This window comes from Phodopus roborovskii, unplaced genomic scaffold (genome assembly GCF_943737965.1).
Source record: "Phodopus roborovskii unplaced genomic scaffold, PHOROB, whole genome shotgun sequence".
NCBI classification, from domain to species: Eukaryota; Metazoa; Chordata; class Mammalia; order Rodentia; family Cricetidae; genus Phodopus; species Phodopus roborovskii.
The window spans coordinates 5,605,745-5,630,021 of NW_026126646.1; the positions used below are offsets into that span (position 1 = coordinate 5,605,745).

The following is a 24,277-nucleotide window of genomic DNA, read 5'->3' on the forward strand; positions in this document are numbered from 1 at the left end:
CCAGGGTTTCATATAAACTAAGCAAGCCCTCTGCAGTCTGAGCCGCGCCCCTAGGCTCAGAACTTTATTTACTAAATAGGCGTATCTGCATACGACTATATACTTAAAGTAAATATGTATTGACTTGAAATAAATGTAATTTACAAGTAGAAACGCCTAGTTAAATCTAAATTTCAGACGAGGGAGTTTTCCAGTCTAAGTTTGTCCCATGTAACGTCTGGGATCATATTTATCCTGTGATTTATCCGAAGTCAACCGCGGCTTGCGCGGAGATCCTCTATGGCGCAAAGGCGCTCGGCGCCTTTAAGGCACGGTCTAGGACTCCCCGCCCCACAATGCCGCGCGGCCGCTCGAGGCTCCCATTGGCTGCAGCTCGCTTCCGCCTCCGTACTTCCGGCCGCGGCCCGCGGCGGTTGCGGGAGGTACAGCAGGGCGGTCCTGGCCCGGGCTGCCCGCGGCCATGAACTTTTCGGAGTCATTCAAGCTTTCGGGCCTGCTTTGCAGGTTCTCCCCGGACGGCAAGTACCTGGTGAGCCGCGGTGCGCGGGGCAGGACCCGTGCGTGGGCGCGCGACCTGTGCGGGGGCCCCGGGGCGGGTCGAAGGGGGGCGGGAAGGGGGCCCGAGCGGGACGAGGGGGGGCACCTAGGGGATTCGAGCCGGGCGTGATGGGGGTGTCGGGGAGGAGTTTCGGGCCGGCGGGCTGGGGTGGGGGCTAGGTAGGTGATGAGGGTAGGGAAAAGGGAGCTGAAGCAGGAGAGGGACCCAGGCGGGACTAGGGGGATCCTGGCAGGTGGCAAGGGTAGGGAAGGGGGGCGAGGATCCGGTGTCCTGGGCAGGGCAGCGAGGGAGTTGCGGGTAGGCTGAGACTCTGGCAGGTGGTCAGGGGAGGGGAGGAGGGACCTGGAGCAGGTGGCCTGGGCTGGGAGGATGCCAGCCTCCATGCTCGTTTCCCTGTATCAAAGTTGGGTGAGGCGATGCTCTCACATGTTTGCGGGCACAGGGGATGATGCCTGCCTGTTGTTGCTCTGTCACAAACGGCGGCAGCTTATGTTTTTCTCTCGCGTGTGATCTGGTTAAATATGCCCTGGTTTGTGGCCCTCGCTCCTCTTTTCCTCCTTCGCATGCAGTTAAGCGACTGTCTTCCTGTCCCAGGGTTGGGTGTTAGCTGTCCGTTCCATGGGTGATGGGGTTCACAATGCACCCACTTAGAAGGCAGATGCTTGACATTAGGAAGTTATCAGGGAAAAGGCTCGTGTCTTATGAAAACTATGGTTCTGTGCCAGTGGGGTAGCTTGGCCACTGCACCTGATGACCCGAGTCCCATCTCCAGAACCCACATAATGGAAAGGGAGAACTGACCCCTGCAAGTTGTCTTCTCGACTCCACTTAAGCCACAGCTAGTGCATGACCCTCCCACACACACGTGTAATCATAATTTCTAATGAGCTCCCTTTCATGCATCTATCTTAACCGACAGGTACCTTTTTTAAAACTGTTGTTTTACAAGACAGGGTTTCTCTGTGCAGCCCTGGCAGCCCAGGAGCTCACTCTGTACACAAGCTTGGTCTCAGACTTGAGATCTGCCCTCCTCTGCCTCCCCTGTGCTGGGATTAAGGGTGTGTACCACCAACGACTGGCTATCTTGGATCTTTTTACTTTTTGACATAGGGTTTATCTGTGTAGCCCTGGCTGTCCTGGAACTCAGTTTGTAGACCAGGCTGGCCTCCAACTCACAGAGATCCACCTGCCTCTGTCTCCTGAGTGCTGCTGGAATTAAAGGTCTGTGATAGCACATCCTTGGTTCTTTTTTTTTTGCTCCCAGAATTAATATTTTATTTTATTTTATTTTTTTAATTTATTTTATATAACAAAGACCAATTAAATGAAAACAAACATTTATACACAATATTTGGGAATTTGGGTGTTGTTCTTTCCAAACTACTTCCTGCTGGTAAGGGGTGCTGTCATGGGGGATTCGAAGAAGATTCAGAAATCCTGGCTGTAGTCTGTAAGGCTTCTCTGTCCAGCTGTTTTGAATGTAGGATCACCTCGTACTCTGTTTCAGGCTGTCTGGCGACAATCTTGGCTCTTAATACTCACTCCTGCTGTATTTTCCCAAGCCTTTGAGACAGTGTTTACCCTTATGTGTCATTCTGAGAAAGTAGGAAGTGTCTGGGTAGAGATGGTGTTAGCAGGTAAAGATACTGCTCCGCAAACCTGACAACTTGAGTTCTGGGACCCGTGTAAGGGGGGAAGGAGAGAACACAGATATAACACACACACACACACACACACACCTTCTTTATAAAGGGGGAAGGAAGGAATTCACACGCATATGCACTCTACCCCGATACATTTTACCTTTTACTGCTATGCAAGCCTGACAACTTGAGTTCTAGGACCCATATAAAAGGGTAAGGAGAGCATTAACCACATTTTCACATACACACAGTTGCGCAGGTGTCTTCCTTAATACATTTTACCCTTTTCTAAGTAAAGTAACAGATTAGTGTTACTTTACTATACTAAAAGTGAACAGCAAAGAGCTTTTTGGTTATGTTTGTGTTTGAGATTGCAGGCTCATCAAAATATCGGGGACTCTTGGTGATTGTTTCTTGGAGCCTTGCCATACTGAGCAGGGCAGGCCCATGTTCCCAGTGTCAGGGTCTTCAGTGGTTCATAAGGAATTCATTGTAACTGCTAACTTTGTCACTCACAGCTCACAAAGCTGTAATGTGAAGACTTGAGTCCTGTGAGAGGTCCTTCTTCTAATCTGCACTCAGCCAGCCTTCATCTTCCCACAGGAAACTAATTAGGCTTCCTTTAAGAAAAAATCTGCATGTGCACCACACGCACATGTGTCTGTGTTAGTATGCAGTGGTACATGGGTGCCACAGCGCAGAGGGCGGAGGACATGACTGCTTAACCTACACCTCGTTTGACACAAGGTCTCATGTTCCCCACTACATACACCAGGCTAGGTGGCCCCCACGCTCCTGTCCCCACCGCCCCTCTGACCACAGGAACACTGGGATTATAAACAAGTGCACCCAGTTTTATGTGGCTTCTGGGACCCAGACTTTTGAGGGAAGCACAGCTTCTTGGCTTTTAGACTGTAATATGCAAAGCTGGCCTCAGGCTTAGAAAGTAGTTGAGTAGAAAGTCAGTACCATGACTACAGGTGTGTACCATCACACCCACGGGGAGTCGGTGTTTCAGGGTAGAGTTTCTCCGTCTGGCTGTTCAGGAACTCACTCTGCAGACCAGGGTGGCCTTAAACTAAGGGGTTTGTCTGTCTCTTGCCTCCCCAGTGCTGGGATTACAGGCATGTACACCATACCTGGTTCATCTGGTAAATCTGGGTTACAGTTAATAATTTGACAGATGTACACTGTAATGATGAAACTAGGGTGGTAGAACTTTTAAATCTCTGTAATTACTGGTCCCTGTGAAGCTAAAGAGCTCTGAAGCATGTCAGACAGGGACGGAGATGGCTACTGAGGCAAGGCAGCTCTGTTGTTCTGAGAGTTCCCTCCTGCAGAGCAGACACTACCTAGTGCTTTCTGCCTGCTTTCTTTTTTTAGGCTTCCTGTGTCCAGTACCGGTTAGTGGTCCGGGATGTGAAGACCCTTCAGATCCTCCAGCTGTACACATGCCTGGACCAGATCCAGCACATAGAATGGTCAGCAGACTCCCTGTTCATCCTGTGTGCCATGTACAGACGGGGGCTTGTGCAGGTGTGTGCCATGTGGCATGGAGCTTATACAGATGGGTACTACATATCTACAGGCCCCCATAGGTGTGTGCCACCTACAGATGGGTCTGTGTGGCAGGCACATGCCACGTGTAGGTAAGGCTCATGTAAGTGTGTCCCGTGCCGTGTGTGGGCGGGTGCCTGCACTCACATGGCATGTGTATTTGGTCTGCTGCTGTCCCTGTAGCAGAGTTACAATTAGGAAGCTTTCCCAAGGGTGTAACTAGGAAGGCCTGGGGTTTTTTCCTATCCTCCATCAGGTTTGGGAAAAAAAAAAAAAAAAAAAAAATGCAGTGAAACTAAAGTTTCTTTATTTAAATATGTAATGCTCTCTAACAGTTTAATGAAAAAACAACAAACAAACCAAAAACTGTAAAGTGTTCCTAGTCTTTGTGCATGTGTTTTCCAGAGTGGAGGCATTTACCAACAGCAGTGGAGCAGCTTGGACGGGGTGTTTTAGGATGCGCTAGACGGCAGTGTTTGTTTCAGGGCTCACAAGGCCTGACTGAATGAGGCCTAAGGTGACCGAGTCCTGCTGTCTCCCTCACAGGCTTGCTGGGTGGTTCAGCCCGTTGCAATGCTGTGTTTCTTTTATATGTCAAGGTCTGGTCACTGGAGCAGCCAGAATGGCACTGCAAAATCGACGAGGGCTCTGCAGGGCTGGTTGCTTCCTGTTGGAGTCCGGATGGCCGTCACATTCTGAATACAACTGAATTCCATGTAAGCTGGCCAAATGTGGCCTGTCCTGTCCTGTCTGTGTGCTTAAAATAACCTAGCAATGTGAGAGTCTGGGTTCTGGAGTAATGTGCAGGCAGAGTTGATAACCAGTATGATTCATAAATCTGAGTTTTTAAAAATGATGTCTTTTTTTTTAAAGATGTGTTTATTCATGCATTTTAAGTGTGTGAGTGCTCTGTGTTCGTGCACAGCAGAAGAAGGAACGTGATCAATCTCATTATAGATGGTTGTGAGCTACCATGTGTTGCTGGGAACTGAACTCAGGACCTCTGGAAGAGCAGTAGCAGTCAAGTGCTCTTAACCACCAAGCCATCTCTCCAGACCCTTGAGTGTTGAAGGGGGTTGGCAGGATGGCTCAGTGGCTAGAGCTTTTGCCACCTGAGTTCAGTTCAGTTCTGTGAATGCATGTGCTGAAGAGGGAACCCTGAGATCCTGCAGATGAAGAGAAGTCTGTGTCTTCAGAGAGCAGCACGAAAGGCCAACTCTGCACTCACTCTAACACCTTTGTGTGCTAACCCTTACAGGGATGTGTGAGGGCTGCGTGGAGGCATGGGGGGGGGTGTGTGAGGGCTGCGTGAGGGTGTGTGAGAGCTGCGTGGGGGGGGTGTGCTAACCCCTTACAGGGATGCGTGAGGGATGTGTGGCCCGTGCTCCGTAGAGGATCTTTTGGGAGTTTTCTGACAGCTTGGTCAACAGTCTGCATGCTGTTGGACTAAAGTCCCGCCTCTAGATCTCAGACCCTCAGTTAATGACTCAAAGGGAAAGTTACCCTCTCTAAAGTTTATGAAACATTAAAAAAAAATTGCAACTTTATTCATTTAGTTACACACACACTGAAATGGACAGGGACATTTGAACAGAATAAAGTGTGTACATTGCCTTTGACATTGTTGGCCTACAAGTAAGTAGGTCATGGGTACTTGCCAGCGGCACTGAAGTGAATGTTTGGATCAGGTGTGGAGGAATGTCATTAGCAAGGGGCAGCCCGAGGAGGCCACTGAGAAATGTCTCTACCCTTTTTGTTATATTTTGGGACGGGTCTCACTGTGTAGCTCTGACTGACCTGTACCTCAGCTGTGTAGACCAGGCTGGCCTCAGACTCTGAGAGACCTGCCTGCCTCTGCCTCCTGACCATCAGGACTGAAGCTTTGTGTCACCATGTCCTCCCTCATTCCTCACTTTTAAAAAGTCCCACAGACTTTAGTTAGCACCAGCTATGCTTGGTGGCCAGGAGGTGACCCTGTGACATCTGTCTGTTAGTAGAGTGGACACACAACTGAGATCCATACACATTCCCACTCAGGACAGTTAGATCATTGGTCATTGTTCTCAAGGTAGGATATCCATACGGTGAGACCACAAGAGGGTCCCGTGGGCAGATGTCTGAGCAGTGGAAGGCGCCCACACACTTCACGGAACACCGCCAGGCCTTGAGAGCCTGCTGGCTCCAGAGGGCATCTTCGGCCCCCACCGTACCATAGCCATTTTCTCCCGTGTTTTGAGGGTCCTGGGGTCTGCAGTGCATAGGACTCTGTGGTTACCTCTTGGCAGGGAATAGCCGCTACCCTCGTTTCATGTAAGGAAAGGCTTGCTGGAGTTCACTCCTCTGTCACTCTGCTGCTGGGATCTGTGTGGGGAGCCCTGTGGCTTTGGTCTTCCTCAATGTCTCTTCTAGTGGCAGAGGATCCTGCTTGGCTAGTGCAGATGGAGGTGCTCAGCTTCCCAAGGGTCTGCATCGGGATTTGAAATGGCTTCCAGTCTAGAAGCACTACAGTGGCATTGTGGGTTGTTGTTGTTGGATATGTTTGCCCTGTATATGTGAGCTCACATGTTGTGATCTTGAGCTCCTTGGTTTTTCTCCACCTTTTATTTTGAGGCAGTGTCTCTCACCTGAGCTCAGAGCTCTTGGGTCTGCTGCTCTGCCGCCAGCTTGCCTATGTCTATCTGGCACATGCTGGGGTTTTAGCTAGGCCGGCCGCCATACCCACCTGGCATTTGGAGGAGTGCTAAGTTTCCAACTGCAGTCCTCACATGAGCAGTAGGGCCTCTCCCCTGGGTGTCTGTGTCCCAGCCCTGCACTGTGGTGTCTGTTTTCACCTTTGGTGATTGGGGACAGCCAGCGTTCTCCCAGCTGCCTATGCAGGCATGCTAAATTAAACTCTGTGTGAGTCCATCTTTATCTTCTCAGCTTCAAGAGTCTTTCTAAAGATGGGAAGTACCCTAATTCCTTTCTCTCTCCCGTTCTCCCTGGCAGCTGCGAATAACCGTCTGGTCCCTGTGCACAAAGTCTGTATCTTACATCAAGTATCCCAAAGCCTGTCAGCAGGGTGAGTGCCAGACCCCTCACACAGTCGTCTTGGTAACTCTTCTAGAGGGTAGCCTTCTGTCACGGAGAGCAGGTAGTCACGGCTGCAGCACGTACCCTCACGGCCAGCCTTCTCTGTGCCTTCAGATACCTCCTGGGTCTCCTCATTCTGTGCCTCTTCCTCCCTGTGTCCCTGTAAGCGAGAGCCCCTCCATGCCATTTCCTTGACAAGGTGCTGTGGAAAGTAGCAGAGAGGAATGGCATCCTGGGAGGGAGACCCTTCCCTCCGTTTAAACGGGGCCCTCGGCTCCCTCCCGTTAGAGTTAGGAAGGACTTGCCTTTGGGCAGCCACTACCTTCACTTCACTATCTTTTTAAGATTTATTTTTATCTTCAGGGTGTGTGTGCGTGCGTGCGTGATGTGAACGCGGGTATGCACGGGGTCTGGAAGAGGACAGACATCACGTCCCCTAGAGTTGGACTGGCAAGTGGTTGGAAGCTGCTTGCCTTGGGTGCTAGGGTCTAGTTTTCTGGAAAAGCAGCATAAGCTTTGAGGTCGCGAGCCATCTCCAGCTCATTTCACTGGCTCTTCTGTCAGGACGCCACATCTGTCACATCTGCACATCCATAACAAAGAGATAGAAGCCCCTCCCATTTGAGCCTTACTGCCCCTGGGAGAAGGTGGAGGGCTGGGCAGAGTGCATGGGATGGTGGCACAGCAGTGCCCTGGAACCCAGAAACTACGTACAGTGGGGTGAAGACACACTGGGTGTCTTGCTGTAAGACACACTGGGTGTCTTGCTGTTTTCTTTGTTGCCATAAGCAGTTTGCAGATCACATTTGACTGAAATGCATTGTAGGTTCACTTTGATTCTTGTAGTCTTAAGTGTTATTGTACCTGAACAACAGTCTGGCTCCGATTGGGGCTGGTCCTCTAGTCCTCTGTTACTTGAAATGGTTCCTGTCATTCATGAAACAACAACCTTGGCATTGGGCTTTTTATGCTAATACAGTAGAGAAAAAAAAATTGCTTAATGTTTTTAAGTAAGTTTATTCTGAATATTCATCTTAAATTTAGTTACTTGAAGTGGTAAGTTCAAAAGTAAAAATAAGAAACGGTGGGCTGGAGAGATGGCTTGGAAGTTAAGAGCACTGGCTGCTCCTCCAGAGGACTCCAGTTCCCAGCACCCATGTCAGGTGGCTCACAGCTGCCTACAGCTGCAGCTCCAGGGGAGTGGGACTCTTCCGGGCTCTGCAGGCACAAATCTACCTATACACGGACACACACACACACACACACACACACACACACACACACACGCATGAAAAATAAAAACAAAGTAACAGACTTCAAAGCTCCCTCAGTGTGAAGAGCTTGCTGTGCAAGCATGATCCCAGATCCCAGAATCCACTTCAGAGCCACGAAAGCACAAGTCTGCAATCCTCGCACTCCTATATCAGGATGGGAGCTGGAGACTGAGACTTCCAGAAGCTTGCAGGCCACTTAGCCTGGCATATGCATTTGCAAACAAAAGATCTGTGTCAGACAAGGTGGATGGGGAATACAGACACCTAAGATTGTCTTCTAACCCTCATACTTATCATGCATGCACCACACACACACACACATACACACACACACACACACACACACACACACACACACAGTAGCATAGCAAGCTGGTTTTTCAGCAACAAATATCTCTTGTAGTTTTTCTTGTGTATTATGTTAACCAGCTAGGCCCTGCGTTCAGTCAGGGACATCCATGACACATCAAGAATCCGGTACCCGGGTTGATTCAGGGCCCCTGCAGAACAGTCTGTGTGGGAGGCGCCCACCTGACTTGCAGGAGGGGTGAGCCCTCTGCCTGTCAGGTTCCCATGTGACAATGTTGCTCACCTGAAGAGCTGCAGTCTTCCATATTCGGGGCTCCCCTTCTCTCGATTGGCTAAGAAAGTCTCTGCTGTGCTACGGCATTTGTCCACGTTCTGGTTCCAGTTTACCTCTTTCTCCACAGGAATAACTTTCACCAGGGATGGCCGCTACCTGGCCTTGGCAGAGAGGCGGGACTGCAGGGACTACGTGAGCATCTTCGTGTGCAGTGACTGGCAGCTCCTCCGGGTAGGTAGAACCAGTGTTCCTGATGATCCCGGCGGCCTTTGAAGTCCCTGGTGTAGACAGGATGATGAGGTTTCCATGGCCAGAGAGCAGGGATACTGGTTGTGCCTTTAAGCGGGTGCACACTAAGTGTGACCTAGACCTCGTGCCGCATGCGTGGTGCACATTAGAAGCTAGCATGAACTTTGACCCTCTTGTTTGCCCACTGGGAGTAATCAGAACGCTCAGGCTCCAGCCTCGATGCCCTCTCAGGGTCCAGGATAGGGGCTAGACAGCAGGCGGGTAGGGCTTTTCTAAAATTAGTCTGAGGGTCAGAGGCAAATAAACCAGCTCACACACACATTCCTCTCATGGCTCTTTATTCCTCAGTGATGGAGGTTTCCAAAAAATAGTTCCCTCTCAAACGCTCTCTCTAAGATTTCTCTCAAAGTTCTCTTTAAACGTTCTCCTAAAAAATTCTCCAAAGTTCTTTCTAAAAAGTCTCCAAAAGTTCCTTTTTGTAAAAGTTCTCTTGAGGCCTCTCCTACCCCACATGGCTTCTAGTTTTTATACTCACAGGCACATTTAAAAACTCTCGACAATAGTGCATGAATATCTCTCTTGACTTGCAAAATGTCCTGGCAAACTTAAGTCTGGCGTGGGGGGAATGACTTGGCAATTCATGCCATTAACTGATTAAGGGAGGCTTCTCAGCCCTATGTCAAAGGGTAAAACTAAGGCTGTGTACTGTGAGATCTGGAGGCTGCAGCTCTTACTGCTGGCACATGGGTAAGAAGGAATTCCTTTCTCTGGTGCTTATTTGAGAATACAAAGCACCCAGTATATATTCTATATACAGCCAGATTCATAGTAACAAGTATTGTGGAGTTGAAACCTAGAGTATTAATTGCTGCTCCTGTAATAAATGATAAAGGCCCACAGCACGGGATGAATGCTATTAAGTGGGCCCTGGACAAGATGCCTCAGGAGCTGTGACACGAACACATTGCCCTCCATGCACACAAGCTTCAGACCCACGATCAGAGGAATATCAAAGGGGGTACACTTGGAGGCAAGGTGCAGGTGGGTGAGGGCAAGTGGGCCTTGCCCAGAGTGATTGCCATGGATGCTGTGTGCGTTCATTCACCAGGACAACATGCAGATATTTTGTCTGTCGCTGCATATAAAATGATGCATGTGCCAAAGGCCTTGGTTATGGGATACCTATGCTCATCTAAGGAGATGTTTTCTGTTTCGTGTTTGTCCGCGTTTGTCTCTGGCCTGGAAGCACTTTGACACAGACACCCAGGATCTCACAGGCATTGAGTGGGCCCCGAACGGCTGTGTGCTGGCAGCATGGGACACCTGCTTGGAGGTATGGCAATGGACCTGCGCGCACTTCCAGTGCAGCGAGCCACTGGGCGCCGAAGCGCTGTGCTCATTGCCTGTGAGGTCTAAATGTCTCGTTTGCAGTACAAGGTGCTGCTGTACTCCTTGGACGGCCGCCTGCTCTCAGCATACTGCGCCTACGAATGGTCCCTGGGCATCAAGTCTGTGGCTTGGAGCCCCAGCAGTCAGTTCCTGGCCATCGGGAGCTACGACGGAAAGGTGGGTGATGGCTCAGGGCACAGGCCAACTCCGTGAGTCTCTATGAGCTGCTGCACGTCATTCTCATGGTTCCGTCCCTAGGTGCGCCTCCTCAATCACGTGACCTGGAAGATGATCACCGAGTTTGGGCACCCTGCAGCCATTAATAATCCCAAGACAGTAAGTGTGCACACCTCTTCTCTCGAGCACTGTGCCTGCTCTTGACCTTCCTCGGCTGCTGTGCCTTCTCTGCCCTGCACCCTCGCACACTCCTTTGTCAAGGGCGTGCCTACTCCAGGCTCCTGTGTGGACTGTGTCTCTGTCCCAGCCAGATGCTGTGTTCGTTCATGCTCCTGCCTCTGCGGGTCCCTGGTGTTTGCAGAGGGGACTGGGGAACCCTGAGCATCTGCCATCCGACCAGGCACTGTGCTCTGGGCTTCAACAGACAAGCAGAGAAGGGCCAGGAACCAGGAAGTGCAAAGATTAAGCTACAGTTGAAGGCGTATCCTGTAGCTCTGTAGTGTTGAGTCTGCTATCTTCTGTCTGTGGTCTGCAGTGAGGACAGACTTCTGCTTCCCTGTAGAAGTCACCTGTCCACTGAGGTGCTAGACTTGAGGAGAAGGAAGGGCCAGGGCTGCAGGCCAGAACCCTGGAAGGAGGAGAGCCTGGGCAGAGGCGAGGCTTTGACTTCGAGTGCTCGTCTAGTAGTAGAGGCTGAACTTGGCCAGAGCTCGGGGACAGCAGAGTGTAAGGCTGGCCATGAAGGCTGCTGAGGTCTGCCTGTGGTCCATGCATCTAATCCTCTCCATGTGTGGGGTGGTCTCTCTACCTGGAACTGTGCTGTATGGGTCAGAGAACCCAGGATAGCATCAATTTAAAGGAGGAGGGGGCTTATTTGACTCCTGATTCTAAGGCTTCAGACCATGGTCCCTTTGCTTGTTACTTTGGGCCTGTGTCGAGGCCACACATTGTGGAAAGGAGCTAATGGCAGAGCAGAGCTAACCTTACAGGAAGCAGAGAGGAAGGACAAGTCCAAGGTCCCAATATGGGCTTCAGAGACACGCCTCCAGTGACCTCCCCACAAACCGTTAGTTACCGGCAGCCCCAAGCTGGCAGCCAAGCCCCAACTCATGGCCTTCAAGATCCACGCTAGCAGCAAGACTGTCAGGCCTGGCTGTTTGTTGCTCCCACAGCCTTGCTACTCACTGGGCCCTTGTCTGCTTAGCTGTGACATTGTTCACCATACGCAGCCATGTCAGTGCCCATGTCTAGTGGACAGCCTGGCCAGCAGGATCGAGGTGGCAGCTGAGCTGTCTTTCGCTGCAGTGGCCCAGACACTGCAATGGTGCTGCAGCTTCCCAGTGGCCGTGGTGTCTGGCACTTAAGCTGGGCCACCGCCCCTTGAGCCCCTGGTTCTCGTCAAGCTGGTTAGTGGCCACATCATATTTTTCAGGTTGTGTATAAGGAAGCTGAGAAGACCCCACAGCTGGGGCTGGGCCATCTGTCCTTCCCACCACCCCGAGCAATGGCTGGTGCCCTCTCTACCTCAGAGAGCAAATGTAAGCGGCAGAGGGCTCTGTCTTCTGTGGGAGAAAGCTTGTTCTTTCTTAGATGAGAATTCTGTCCTCGTGAATCTTGGGTGCTGTTGGTTAGGGTCGGGGAGATTCTGAGATTTGAGGTCACCTTTCCCACACTGCCCCCCAGTCCCTGTGCCTCAGCCCACCTGTCACAGCAGACTGAGTTAACAATCCTGGCCCTGTAAGGCATCTTTTAGACACAATTCTCTGAATGGACCTCAGAGGGGTTTGGGAGGATAGGAGCAAATAGGCCTAGTCTTTTCTGGAACAGGACTCAGAGCTTCCCCTTCCTGCTCTGCAGGGACTTCAGAGTGAAGATGTGAGGCCACAGTAGCCAGCCAATGCGGGCTTGGGGGGTTGAGGGTAGCCAGGCTTGAGAGGTGCTGTCACGCTGGCTGGTGTTTATCTGTCATCTTCTGCTGGCTGATAATCTCCCTTCAGCTCCCAGCTGGAAAAGGGTGGCCGCCTGCAGAGATACTGGAAATGGGTAGACCTGCCAGAAAGCAGACCTAAGCCTGGTGTGCCCTTCCACTGGGGCTCTAGACTGCATGGGGCCTTCTCGGCAGCGGAACTATTGTCCCCTAGGGAATTTGTGAGCAGGCCTCCTACCACAGCTGTTGGATTTTTAAGCCTCTAGCCAGCAAATCTGTCCCACACTTCCTGGCATGATTTCTTCCCTGTCTGCTTGCCTCTTCCCCCATTTTAACCAGTACCCTCAGCATGTCTTCCATGTTGGTGTTCCAGATGAGGTCGCCTCTGGGCCAGTCTCCTTGCAGACTCTGAAGCCGGTAGCTGACAGAGCGAACCCTAGGATGGGAATAGGGATGCTGGCTTTCAGTTCTGACAGCTACTTCCTGGCAACAAGAAACGGTCAGTGTCACACTCATATGATGGGGGATGGCCTTCTTGTGTATGTTTCTTTTATTGGTTGATGAATAAAACACTGGCTAATGAGGCAGGAAGATAGGCGGGACGAGGACAAGGAGAATTCTGGGAAAGGTAAGAGAGCCTGCCAAACACAATCGCCATGTAGTCAACAAAGGAGTAGAAGGTCAAGACATTCTCCAGTGAGTCAAGACCACGTGGAAATACATAGATTAATAGAAACGGGTTAATAATTAAAACAGAGCTAAGCTGGGTGGTGGTGGTGCCCGCCTTTAATCCCAGCACATGGGAGGCAGAGGCAGGTGGATCTCTGAGTTCGAGACCAGCCTGGTCTACAAGAGCTAATTTCAGGACAGCCAAAGTATACAGAGAAACCCTGTCTTGAAAAAACCAAAAGGGGAAAAAAAAAAAAAAAAAAAAAAAGGACAAAGCTAGCCAGTAAGAAACCCTAATCATTGGCCAACAGTTTTATAATTAATGAATTAATGTATGTCTTTGTGGGGCAAGGCAGCTGCAGGACTAGAAAACACCCAGCAACACTCACAGGCAGGATCAGCTGCTCCCTGCGCCCTTTGATGCCAAGAGTAGAAATGATCGGACAAGTGAAGCTCAGGAGAGTAGTTATGTGCTATGGTCCCCTGGTTTTCTGCTGAGTAGACATTCTGCACAGCAGCTCCTTGCTAGTCAGCCCGTGCCCAGGCTGACTGCCTACTCCCTCCTGCAGGCCTTCTCATTGTGCAAGGAGAGGGGTCCAGCAGGAGCCACTATGGGTCTGGTTTTTGGTTTTATTTGCATGCTTTTACATGGAAAAAAAGGGGGCATGTGACCTTTGGAGGCCTTTTCTTCATTCTGGGTGCCAGGTCCCTGAGCAAGAAATCCAGTGCACCCTTTGAGCCGGGGTTTGCTCGGAGAGGGCCAGCACTGACATGGTGCCCTATCTGTTTCCTTGCAGACAATGTTCCTAATGCTGTCTGGGTCTGGGACATTCAGAAGCTGAAGCTGTTTGTGGTCCTGGAGCACATGTCTCCTGTGCGCTCATTTCAGTGGGACCCACAGCAGCCACGGCTGGCCATCTGTACAGGAGGGAGCAAGGTGTACCTGTGGTCCCCAGCAGGCTGTGTGTCGGTGCAGGTACCTGGGGAAGGTGAGCATGTTGCTGCAGACAGGGACATAGTGGCTCTGCACAGGCTGACCTGCTTAAACCCACTGCCGTGTGTAGCAGTGACATCCCACCTCCCCCGATGTCTTTCAGCAACCTTGCAGGGCCTTGCCTGGTGTGTGCACAGAGAGGGACACCTGCTGCCCTACAGTGTGCACAGAGAGGGGGGCCTGCTGTCTTATAGTGTGCAGAGAGAGGGACCTGTTGTCCTACAGTGTGCAGAGAGAGGGACCTGCTGCCCTACAGTGTGCACTGAGAGGGGGACCTGCTGTCTTATAGTGTGCAGAGGGACCTGTTGTCCTACAGTGTGCAGAGAGAGGGACCTGCTGTCCTACAGTGTGCAGAGAGAGGGACCTGCTGTCCTACAGTGTGCAGAGAGGGACCTGCTGTCCTACAGTGTGCACTGAGAGGGACCTGCTGTCCTACAGTGTGCACTGAGAGGGACCTGCTGCCCTACAGTGTGCACTGAGAGAGGGACCTGTTGCCCTGCGGTGTGCAGAGGGAACCTGCTGTCCTACAGTGTGTACAGTGAGGGACCTGCTGCCCTACAGTGTGCACTGAGAGAGGGACCTGCTGCCCTGCGGTGTGCAGAGGGAACCTGCTGTCCTACAGTGTGCACTGAGAGAGGGACCTGCTGCCCTGCGGTGTGCAGAGGGAACCTGCTGTCCTACAGTGTGCACTGAGAGGGACCTGCTGCCCTACAGTGTGCAGAGAGAGGGACCTGCTGCCCTACAGTGTGCACTGAGAGAGGGACCTGCTGCCCTGCGGTGTGCAGAGGGAACCTGCTGCCCTACAGTGTGTACAGTGAGGGACGTGCTGTCTTAAGCTCTATAGGCCTCAGCTTCAGCCTCAGGCTTACCAGGCTCCTCCCTGGTCCTGATTTGTACTCTGACCACCTGTCTCTCTAGGTGACTTTCCTGTGCTTGGACTGTGCTGGCATTTAAGTGGGGATTCCTTGGCCCTCCTTAGCAAGGATCACTTCTGTCTCTGCTTCCTGGAGATAAAGGAGAGGGTTGGCACAGCCTGTGGACAAAGGGATGGCCATGCCTAGGACCTGAGTGGAAACTGAGGCAGCGGATTCTGCTGGTCCCAACACAAGCAGCAGCTGTGCAGGCTCTCCAGATGGGACGGGATACTCGGTGCTCAGTTCAATGTAGTAAGGTGTTTGTGTAAATATGTATAAAGTTGTAATATAAAATAGCTATTTGTTAATCTTCCGAACACTGGTGATCATTTTCCTCAAGGCCTGTCTTGGGGGGTTGAGGAACCTGAAGTGACCCACTTACCTCCCTTATGACTGTTCCCTGAGCTGTTTTCAGAGCACTCTGGAGCAAGGGTGACTCCTGTCTGACCTGTCCAGCCCCTCTGCAGCAGGATGTACTGTGCCTGTTCCCATGTGGGATGCGAACCCACAACAGTTGGGCAGGTCTCTGGCCTGACAAGGCAGTTAGCAGGGAGTCCTGCGTTCCTTCCTGGTAAGAGTCGAAGCCACCCAGCACACCTCCAAGGTCTCTAGCAAATGCCTTGAAGGCGACCAGAGCAGTGTTAGGACTTGCAAACCAGGATTCTAACCTGGCTATGCACTTGTCCATCTGAGTCTCTGTAAAGAGGTCTACTAGGGAGGGCCCACAGCCAGTGCACATTCAGTCCTTGGGGCCCCAAGTCTTTCTGGTTTGTTTTTGTGATAGTAACTTCAAAATGGAGCAACTTCATTTGGTTTTCAACGTCTTTACTGCAAGACTGAAAGCACAGGGTAAAGACCAGCAGCATCTGAGGTCGTCTTTCCGCTTGGACAGGCCCTGACATTCTAGTCACATCCATGCTGGTTAACGTAAAGCTGCAGCAGAGGCTTCAAGTGACAGGCCAGCATCTACAGTTATACTGACAAGTGCCAGAGCCACAGGGGCAAGCTGTGTGTGGTTGGCTCAGCAAAGCTCAGTGTCAGCAAAGCTCAGTGGGGCTGATGGCACCGTGGTGTGTGCGCGCGCGCATGGCTGCAGGCTGGTGTGTTTATTAACAAACATACACTTCTTAAACCAAACCACTCAGTCCCTTTTAAACAGAGACAGGATGATGTAAACCCACTAACACAACTTCCAGAAGGGGCTGGATTATGTCATGAAACTGACCTCTTCTGGGCCTAGGAAAAGTGCTGTATTCACACAACCTGGATTAATTTTACAAAGAGTAACTTTAGGACAAACATTCACGGAAGGGCAGTTTTGCCAGGAGCTGCCAGGCAGGCTGTCTTTCTTGGTAACTAGTCTGACTGCTGTTGTATTTAGCTTTTAACAAATGGGCTGAATTTCAAAATACAAAACTTGACAGTGTGTGTTAACGCATGTGCAGACTCCAGAATCACTGTACTGTACCCTGGGTTTAAGGGTCCACACAGCACAAGTGGGCGGGTACACTCTGCTCAGCATGCTGGACGGGCAAGGCAGGAAGGACAAGCCCAGTAGGGACAGTGGAGAAAACATTTATGTGTAGTTATAGAACGAACACAGTGGCAATGGGACAGCCAGTATGTCTGCCTTCATATATCATGTTGCCAAGGTGTCCAGTATCCAACTAAATATATATAATTCACTTGACTATTCTAATCAGACACCTAAAGGGACAATGCTCGTGTTCTCTCCAACCACAGTGGGTAGCATGAGGATGCACACCGAGTCCCCGCCACCTTGGTTTTCCTGAGGACACTGCTGTCTAGAAGCCTATCTTGCCCCTGGTCATGGAGTAACCCAGCTTGGCTTCGTTGTTAATGAAGGACATCAGCCCCACGTAGGTCTCAATGAGGAGAGGGCGCTCCAGCACCAGCACGCCGTTTGGCTGTCCTGGCAGTGGGCTTTCCTTCTGGGCCTTCTTGACAGCTTGGATCAGGAGAGCCTTGAAGTTTTCCAACTTTAAAGAGAGAATAAACACAGAAGCTTAGCCCGGAGGTAGACCACAGTACTCCGCTACACCGGGACTGGAGGATTCTCAGACATTCCAACAACAGGTCAAGTGCTAAGGGCCATGTCATCAGGTGACTCGTCCTGTGTGGACATCATGACAGGACTTGCGTTGAGTCCAGGTAGTTGCTCTCTGTCACTAAAGATGCTGCCAGCACAACAGGCAGTGCACCCCTTTTACACACACGCACATGCGCGCGCTCTCTCACACACCCTCACACAACACACGCACACACGCTCACTCACGCTCACACGCGCACCCTCACACACGCTCACACACAACACACACACACACACACTCTCACACCCACGCGTCCTGAAATGATAAACGGTGGCCCCTGACAGCACTGTCAACACAGACTGCACACACTGGTGTTCTGTGTGCTCAGTGACAGTGACATCACAGGTGGAGAAGTCCGTGAGGACTATGATGTCACTGAGCGACAGGACTTTCTCAGCCCTACCATAACCTGTCTGGAATGCAGGTAAGCACTGCACTATGTACTGCATGCCTGCCCTCTGCCCTCCCAAGTAGCCACCTGCACCCCCAGCAGCACCTGCAGAGCCCTCGCCAGGACGCTAACTCACCCGACCCAGAAGGAGCATCCTGCAGCAGGATGGGGCTCTCCCTCAGTTCTGAGGCCCCATTATGTCAGGAGCTGCGCGACCAAGCGCTCACACTGGACCATGCAGCCTAGGACACACCCACCCGTCACTGCTGGGTCTAAGGGCCTCCCTCGGATCTGCTTACATGGCACAGAGACACAGTCTTCTCGTCCATGCCGGCCATCGGGTGCTCTATGAAGGTGGCGTAGGGCATGTTAGTGGACCAGGGGTTCCACCTGTTGATGAAAGAGGGCCGGCTCTGCTTGTCCCACTGAATGCGAATCCCAAAGCCTTCTCGCCTGATGGGAGATGGGGAAGAAAGCCTTGCTTACCACAACGCTGAGGCCAGCATCAGGGATGGCAGAGAAAGCCGTGGTTTAGCCTAACAGTGGTCTGTCTCCACACGCTGCTTCAAGTACTTCCCAAGTTTAAGAAGTTAATGCCTTGGTGATGCTAAACCTCGTTTACAGCCTAAGAAACAGGCACACAGTTCAATCTGGCCAAATTATGGACGGGTTCGTTCCTTAATGTGCTACCGAGTGATGCTTAAGCTTGTAGCCCTTAGCTTCCTGGATTCCCTATTCACATTTCCACAGACTGTGGGCGCGGGTGCGGGCCTCTTAAGCTTCAGCATCATCCGTTTACTCAAGCTGACCAGCTCTTGAAAAACTGGCTGTTGGGTGTTTTCAATACATCCATCCGGCTTTCAGTACGGTCAGTCAGCCAATCAATCAACCAATCAATCGCTTTTAAACAACAACCAGAAAGAGACTGAACATGTATGTACCCTGTGTCCCCATCCTGCTAGGGGTTAAAATACCGGGTGAGGGAAGTGCTCAGCACGCAACACGGCTTTTAACAGTGGGCTAGGCTTCACACATCCTAACGGGTAAGTGGCCCTAGTGCTGGCAGAGTAACGGACTTTTAAGGAGGTACTGGGCCGCCCTGAAGTCACCCTCTTCTTTCTGTTTTAAGACCCTTTCCGCTGGTTCTTCAAGATGAGGACGTTAGCTCACAAAAGGGCGGAACAAAACCACTTACAGGGTTCGCAGGGGCCCTGACGTGTAGTGCGCTGCTGCACCTACTTGTTGAGCGACTTGGGAGGAAACTGGAACTCTCCACAGGAGATGGTGTCCACCGCGCTGAGCGCCACCCTGACCACCTGCTGGCACTGGAGGCTGATGAAGTCATATTTGCAGATGAGCAGGGACTGGTCGGTGATGAGCACCAGCCGCTCCTTCTCGTTGTTCCAGTGGTCCACCCTGGAGGGGAGAGGGAACGCCCGTCACTGTCACCACGACCCCCCGCCCGGCGGCCCCGCGGCTCCCACGCGCACTCGCGCCGGCTTACTCGGTCAGCAGCCACACCCCCTGGATCTCGCCGTCCTCCACGGGCCGCACGACGGCGCGGATCTCCTCCACCGCCTGCTCGATGGTGCCGGGCCGGAACACGAAGTACTCCTTGACGCGGGCGCGCCGTGTAGGGTCGTGGACGCTCAGCGGCCACAGTGTCTGGCGCAGCGGCGTGCCCGCCCCCGGCCGGCCCGCGCCCGCGTCCTCGCCGGCCGCCAGCAGCGCCGTGGGGCTTGTGCCCGCCGAGTCCACCGTGTCCCGCAGCTGCAGCATCGCGCCGCCACCCGCCGGCACCACGGACGCGGCCGCCGCCCCGGCGTCAGCCCGGCCGCGCCCCGCCCCTCGCCCGCCTCGCGATTGGCTGCACCGCGCGGGCCCCGCCTCCCGGGTCCGCCTCCGGGTCTTGCCGGCCGCGCCTCGCGATTGGCTTTTCCCCGGCCGTCCTCTGCGATTGGCTCCAGCGCGCTGCCGTTCACAATCGCTGCTGCCCCGGGCCGGAAGCAGCCGCCACGCGCGGAGCCTCTTCCTGTTTACTGGACGGGAAAGGTGCGGGTTGCCGGGTCGGTTCCTGGCTGAGGACAGGGAAAGGGAAGCCACCGAGTCGCGCGGAAGGCGGGGCTGGCTGGCGCCAGGGGCGTCTCCCCGACGGCGCGTCCGTCCGCGCACTGGTTCCGCGCCCTTCACCTTCCCCAAGGTTACGGTGCGATTCGCAGTGTGGCGCTGCGCGGAGGTGTTCGGCGCGCCGAGGTGGTGTGCGTGTGTGTGTGTGTGTGTGCGTCCCTGTGTGTGTGTGCGTGTGCGTGTGTGCATGTGCGCGCGTCCCTGTGTGTGTGTGTGTGTGTGTGTGTGTGCGTCCCTGTGTGTGTGTGCGCGCGTCCCTGTGTGTGTGTGCGCGCGCGCGTGGGGTGGCGGCAACTGGAGATGGAGGGTGCTGCGGTGTGCACACCCCCTGGGTGCGGGCGTATTGGGTGGGTACCTTGGGCATGTTGGTACCTGAGGTGTGGACGTGGACATCGAGGGCCACCTTGGGGTTTGTGGCTTTCTAGGGTGTGTGCACTGTGGTTGTGGTGGTGGTGGTTGGATACTACATCTAGGGTGTGTGCAGGATGTCAGGCGTTTCTTCATACTGGGCACGATTCGCACAAGTAAGCTACCACATCACAGGCCGGTGCTGCTCTGAGGGATTAGGAAGAAAACACCGTCGGATGCTCTTGAGCCCTGCAGCTCCTACATGGAAGAGACGCCCACCCTTTTAGCCCACTCCATCCAATCCAGCAGGTTCACGGTGGGGTGGGTAATGGCTCCCTTTAAGTGGATGGTGTATGGGAACACTTCATAGTAGGCATGTTTCCTGTCCTTCCAAGAGTCCGACTGACCCCATACCCCCCTCCATTACACAGGCTCCAAGGGCTGTACATCCACGACAGTTTAAATCCTCACCCGGTGGTCATTTGTGACTTTCCTGTCCCCTCTTACTCCTTTGTCCCCAAAGCCTTTTTACTTCTTGTCTGTCCTGAGAGAGACTTCGGTTCAGCAGGGCTCCGTGTTTGTTACCTTCTCTGCTTTGTTACAGTCCTGTTTGCGCCTGCCACACTGCTCCGTGTCACGGGTGTGTGTGGAAGTTGCACTTGGTAGGGAGGTTTGTGGCGCCAGCCCCTCACTTATGTCTGGTACTTTGAGCTCTCTAACCACAGTGCAGTTCCCCGCACCGTGTACAGGCTAGGATTGGGACATGGGCTTGGAGTGGTCCTGCAAGTTGCCTGCAGCCACAGGACAAACACTGACGATGAGCAGGGCCCCTCCATGTAAATACACGAACCAACCAGACCTGTCCCTGGGTCCTCTCGGAGCTGGGACTTAATTGGGGCCACCGGCATTCCCCCTTAGTCACTCACACCTGGATGTCAGCCCTGGCAGTAACAAGAGGTGCTGAGATCCCCTTAGTGCTAAGATTGCACAGCATGCAGTGTGACTCAGAACTTCTGCTTCCTCCTCTAGACTGGGGGCCCAACACACCCACACATCCCGTCCTCTTACATAGGCCCAGCCTTCCTCTGCCAGCCAGGCCCCCAGCCCAGCCCGCCCCTGCCAGCCAGGCCCCCAGCCCAGCCAGCCCCTGCGAGTGCTGGGCCGCCTCTGCCTGAGTTAGTGTGGCTGTGAGCACCTGCCAGCCTCCTGTGCTCCTATTGGTATGGAGCAGGCAGACAGCCCTGGTCCCGTGCCTCTGTCTCCCGACAGCTCTGTGCCTTTGTGACCTTGTCGCGGTGGGGCCGTCCTGTGTCCTATGGGTGTTGGGAGCATTGAGTGTGCCAGCACTGTGTTGGTGTAACTTTTCCCGGGTTGTGCTCACCCCAGACAGGGCACTAACCACAGAGTAGAGTAACAGTCCTGCACACAATAGCTGAGAGCACAATAATAAGCTTACTCGGCTCAGCTGCAGAGCAGAGACGAGGGGTTGGTTGCTGGTAGGAATGTGGATAACCCCCACACAGCTGATCACCAAACAGACTGCCCCGACATGGGTGTGCCCCCCCCCCCCCGGTTTACCTTACACTCTGTGAACTGTAATGCTCTGTCCAGGAACACGGCTGAGACAGAATTAGAGCAGAGGGTCCCGGAAGGAAGGCTGTGGCCAGAATCTAAGGTGAGACCCTAAGGACTTCCTTCCACCTCCTCCCTCCCCCTCTCCCTCCCTCTCTTCCTCCCTTTTCCTCTCTCCTCTCTTCCTCCCTCTCCTCCCTCTCTCTCTCTCCCTCTCCCTCTCTCTCTGTGGGATGCTCAGTAGGCCCGTCCTTGAGTGTCTCTTGGGGCTAGTAGCTGTAGTGAATGACGACGGGAATTACAGAGGACAGCCTTCCACCTCACCTGCTGTGTATCACCTGGGCTGTCCTGTGCCAGATTTATTTATTATGTATACAGTGTTGTGTCTGCATGTATCCTTGCAGGCCCCAAGAGGGTAGCAAATCTTAGAGATGGTTGTGAGCCACCATGAGGTTGCTGGGACCCCTGGAAGAGCAGGCAGTATACTCTTAGCCTCTGAGCCATCTCTCCAGCCCAGGCTTTACCCCTCCCTCCGTGTTTCATGGGGCAGGAGCTGCTGTGTAGCATTTCCCTCTGGAATCTGGAGGGAAACTCACTAACACTCAGGAAGGCCCTGAAGGTGACAGGGCGCAGAGCTCCGTCCCTCACAAGGTTATACAAGCTGTAGGAGCTGCCAAAGAGAGGAGACACCTATCCATCTTGCTGCCTGCAAGCCACTCAGAAAGCTGCAGGGTGTCTAGCTTTCAGGATCATGACCCATGCCAGGGTGGGCTGGCAGTGATGCAGCTGCCTGTGAATTGTCCATGTTCTAAGTAACCCTTCACCCATAGCCCTCTAACCCCATAAACCCATTGGCTTACCAGGTTGAACCTTGGCGGTCCATCAGCAGATCGTGTCGTATCAACACAGGGCCAGCTAGAGCTTTGACCCTTCGGAACCAGCCTGGTCTACAGAGAGAGTTTCAGGACAGCCTCCAAAGCTACACAGAGAAACCCTGTCTAAAAAAAAAAAACAGAGAGGGAGGGGGGAGGGGACAGAGGAGAGAGAGATACAGCAATAATCACCGAGGGAGTGTTTGCCAGGAACATTGCCCCGTTTGCAGAAACAGGCCAGGCTGGCACAGGTGTGTGGGTGTTGGCAGAAACTACCAGGCCCCTGGGTCAGAGAGGAAGAACTCTTGGGGGAAAGCCATATAGGGTGTCCCTGAGTGTCTGCTCCCACAGGGTTGCCAGCCATGTGCCTGGGTTGGTGGGAATAATGCTCTAACAGTCACCAAGACACAGGTTAGATCGAGGAGCGAGTGGTAGCCTTGGATCACTTTAGCTGTGGACTCGTCGTCTGTCTCTTGATAGTCTCGTGGGCTAGTCAGTGAGCCTGCAAGACCTTTCACATTGTGGCCTCTTCACAGAGTCTAGTTGACAGTGCCCAGGTTTCTGGGACATGGGTAGGAGAAGCCACGATGACATAGATTCCCACGTTGGCCCCTTACTGTCTCTGTGCATATGGGGGATGAAGTGGGCATCCCTACAGCTGAGAACTGACGGGGGGTGGGCAGATGATCAGTTAAATGTCCTCCTGTGGCATGCACGCATCCAGGGTGTAAGAGGCAAATCATCATGGTCACAGCTGAGCAGATGTTCGGCACCTGTGCCCAGCAGAGGGCGCACACTGCGGGAACCTGCTTGTCTAGACAACCGTAGTTCATCTCAGAGTTTGAAAGACCAATCTGCTTTAAGACAGAGGCTGTGTATCAGAAAAGGTGAGGATCTCCAGCCCCAGCAGGATGGGGAATGAGGAGGCCGGGGAGTTCTTGTACACTCTGCCCCAGCCTGTGGGGGAAACAGGCAGGAACCTTCAGATTGGGGAATACAAAACCCGTGGCCTCACAGCGTTATAAATCTGCACACCGGCCGTTTCCGCCTTTTGTCCACTGTCACCCGGCTCCTGCTGAAGTGGAAATAAATGTGTCTCACTTTTACTACCAAGTCTGCAGCTTTCTCACCGGGAATAAGGGCACCCCATTGTATCACACGTGGGTGGGGCCGCCGGGACAGACCGCGAACTGCTGGCTTGTTGGAAGCGGCATGCATCGAGGTTCCTGGGACCAGATGACCAAGACCACAGTGTGTGTGTGTGTGTTGGGAGTGTTGTGTGTGTGTCGTGTATGTGTGTGGGGGGGGTCGTGTGGAGGGCGGCTCCTTCTGACACCCGAGGACACATGTCTTTGTGTGCTGCCAGACACCCTGGGTGTCCTTTACCTGTGGCTGCCGTTCCCTGCTGCCTGTCTCTACACAGTTGTCTTCACATCCTCTTTTGTAAGGGACCCTGACATATCGGCACAGGCTCACCCTAACAGCCTCTGCTCTCCCAGACCGTCATCAGAGACTCTTGTCTTCCAAAGATGATCCGTCACCGATACTGGCAGGGATTTGAATGTACATTGCATTTAGATGATCCCCCATACGGGCACACAGGTCAGGGGCGGGGTTAAGGACCAGGGGGGCAATGACCAAGACTGGGAGAATATGGTTTGGGAGCCCCAGAGCGTGGGTTGGCCCTGAAGCCCGGTAGCCTATTCCAGGGACTTTTAAGAGGCTGTTCCCAAAGTGGTCAGCAGATGGCGCAACAACCCACACTCAGCGGCGGCTTCACAGCTTGGTTTTGTAAAGTCCTAGGTGAAGCCATTATCTTCCTACAGAAGACTCAGAACCCCGCCTTAAA

At 53.0% G+C, this 24,277-nt stretch overlaps 2 protein-coding genes across 2 annotated transcripts; one reads left to right on the top strand and one right to left on the bottom strand.

The window, feature by feature from the left end:
- Positions 1–366: 366 nt before the first annotated feature.
- Positions 367–15,320, top strand: Wrap73 (WD repeat containing, antisense to TP73). Its single transcript, XM_051173905.1, has 12 exons — positions 367–529; positions 3,586–3,738; positions 4,359–4,475; positions 6,748–6,820; positions 8,816–8,919; positions 10,184–10,270; positions 10,369–10,503; positions 10,585–10,662; positions 11,936–12,041; positions 12,804–12,929; positions 13,897–14,088; positions 15,012–15,320. The coding sequence occupies exons 1-12, from the start codon at positions 461–463 to the stop codon at positions 15,152–15,154; spliced, it is 1,383 nt and encodes a 460-aa protein (XP_051029862.1). The 5' UTR covers positions 367–460; the 3' UTR covers positions 15,155–15,320.
- A 1,246-nt stretch (positions 15,321–16,566) lies between these two features.
- On the bottom strand, positions 16,567–19,355 carry Tprg1l (tumor protein p63 regulated 1 like). The gene is made up of 4 exons (XM_051173864.1): positions 19,014–19,355; positions 18,749–18,925; positions 17,809–17,962; positions 16,567–17,007 (listed from the first exon to the last, which is right to left on the bottom strand). The coding sequence occupies exons 1-4, from the start codon at positions 19,286–19,288 to the stop codon at positions 16,813–16,815; spliced, it is 801 nt and encodes a 266-aa protein (XP_051029821.1). The 5' UTR covers positions 19,289–19,355; the 3' UTR covers positions 16,567–16,812.
- Between the last annotated feature and the right edge of the window lie 4,922 nt (positions 19,356–24,277).

What these genes read in the sequence shown, in the direction of transcription:
- Tprg1l (XM_051173864.1), bottom strand. Translation starts at nt 19,288, where the DNA reads ATGCTGCAGCTGCGGGACACGGTGGACTCGGCGGGCACAAGCCCCACG. An exon ending in GGGGTGTGGCTGCTGACCGA is followed by an intron (nt 18,926 to 19,013) that starts GTAAGCCGGCGC and finishes TCTCCCCTCCAG; the next exon opens with GGTGGACCACTGGAACAACG. An exon ending in CCTCCCAAGTCGCTCAACAA is followed by an intron (nt 17,963 to 18,748) that starts GTAGGTGCAGCA and finishes ATCTCCCATCAG; the next exon opens with GCGAGAAGGCTTTGGGATTC.
- Wrap73 (XM_051173905.1), top strand. Translation starts at nt 461, where the DNA reads ATGAACTTTTCGGAGTCATTCAAGCTTTCGGGCCTGCTTTGCAGGTTC. An exon ending in CCCCGGACGGCAAGTACCTG is followed by an intron (nt 530 to 3,585) that starts GTGAGCCGCGGT and finishes TTCTTTTTTTAG; the next exon opens with GCTTCCTGTGTCCAGTACCG. An exon ending in TCGGGAGCTACGACGGAAAG is followed by an intron (nt 10,504 to 10,584) that starts GTGGGTGATGGC and finishes TTCCGTCCCTAG; the next exon opens with GTGCGCCTCCTCAATCACGT.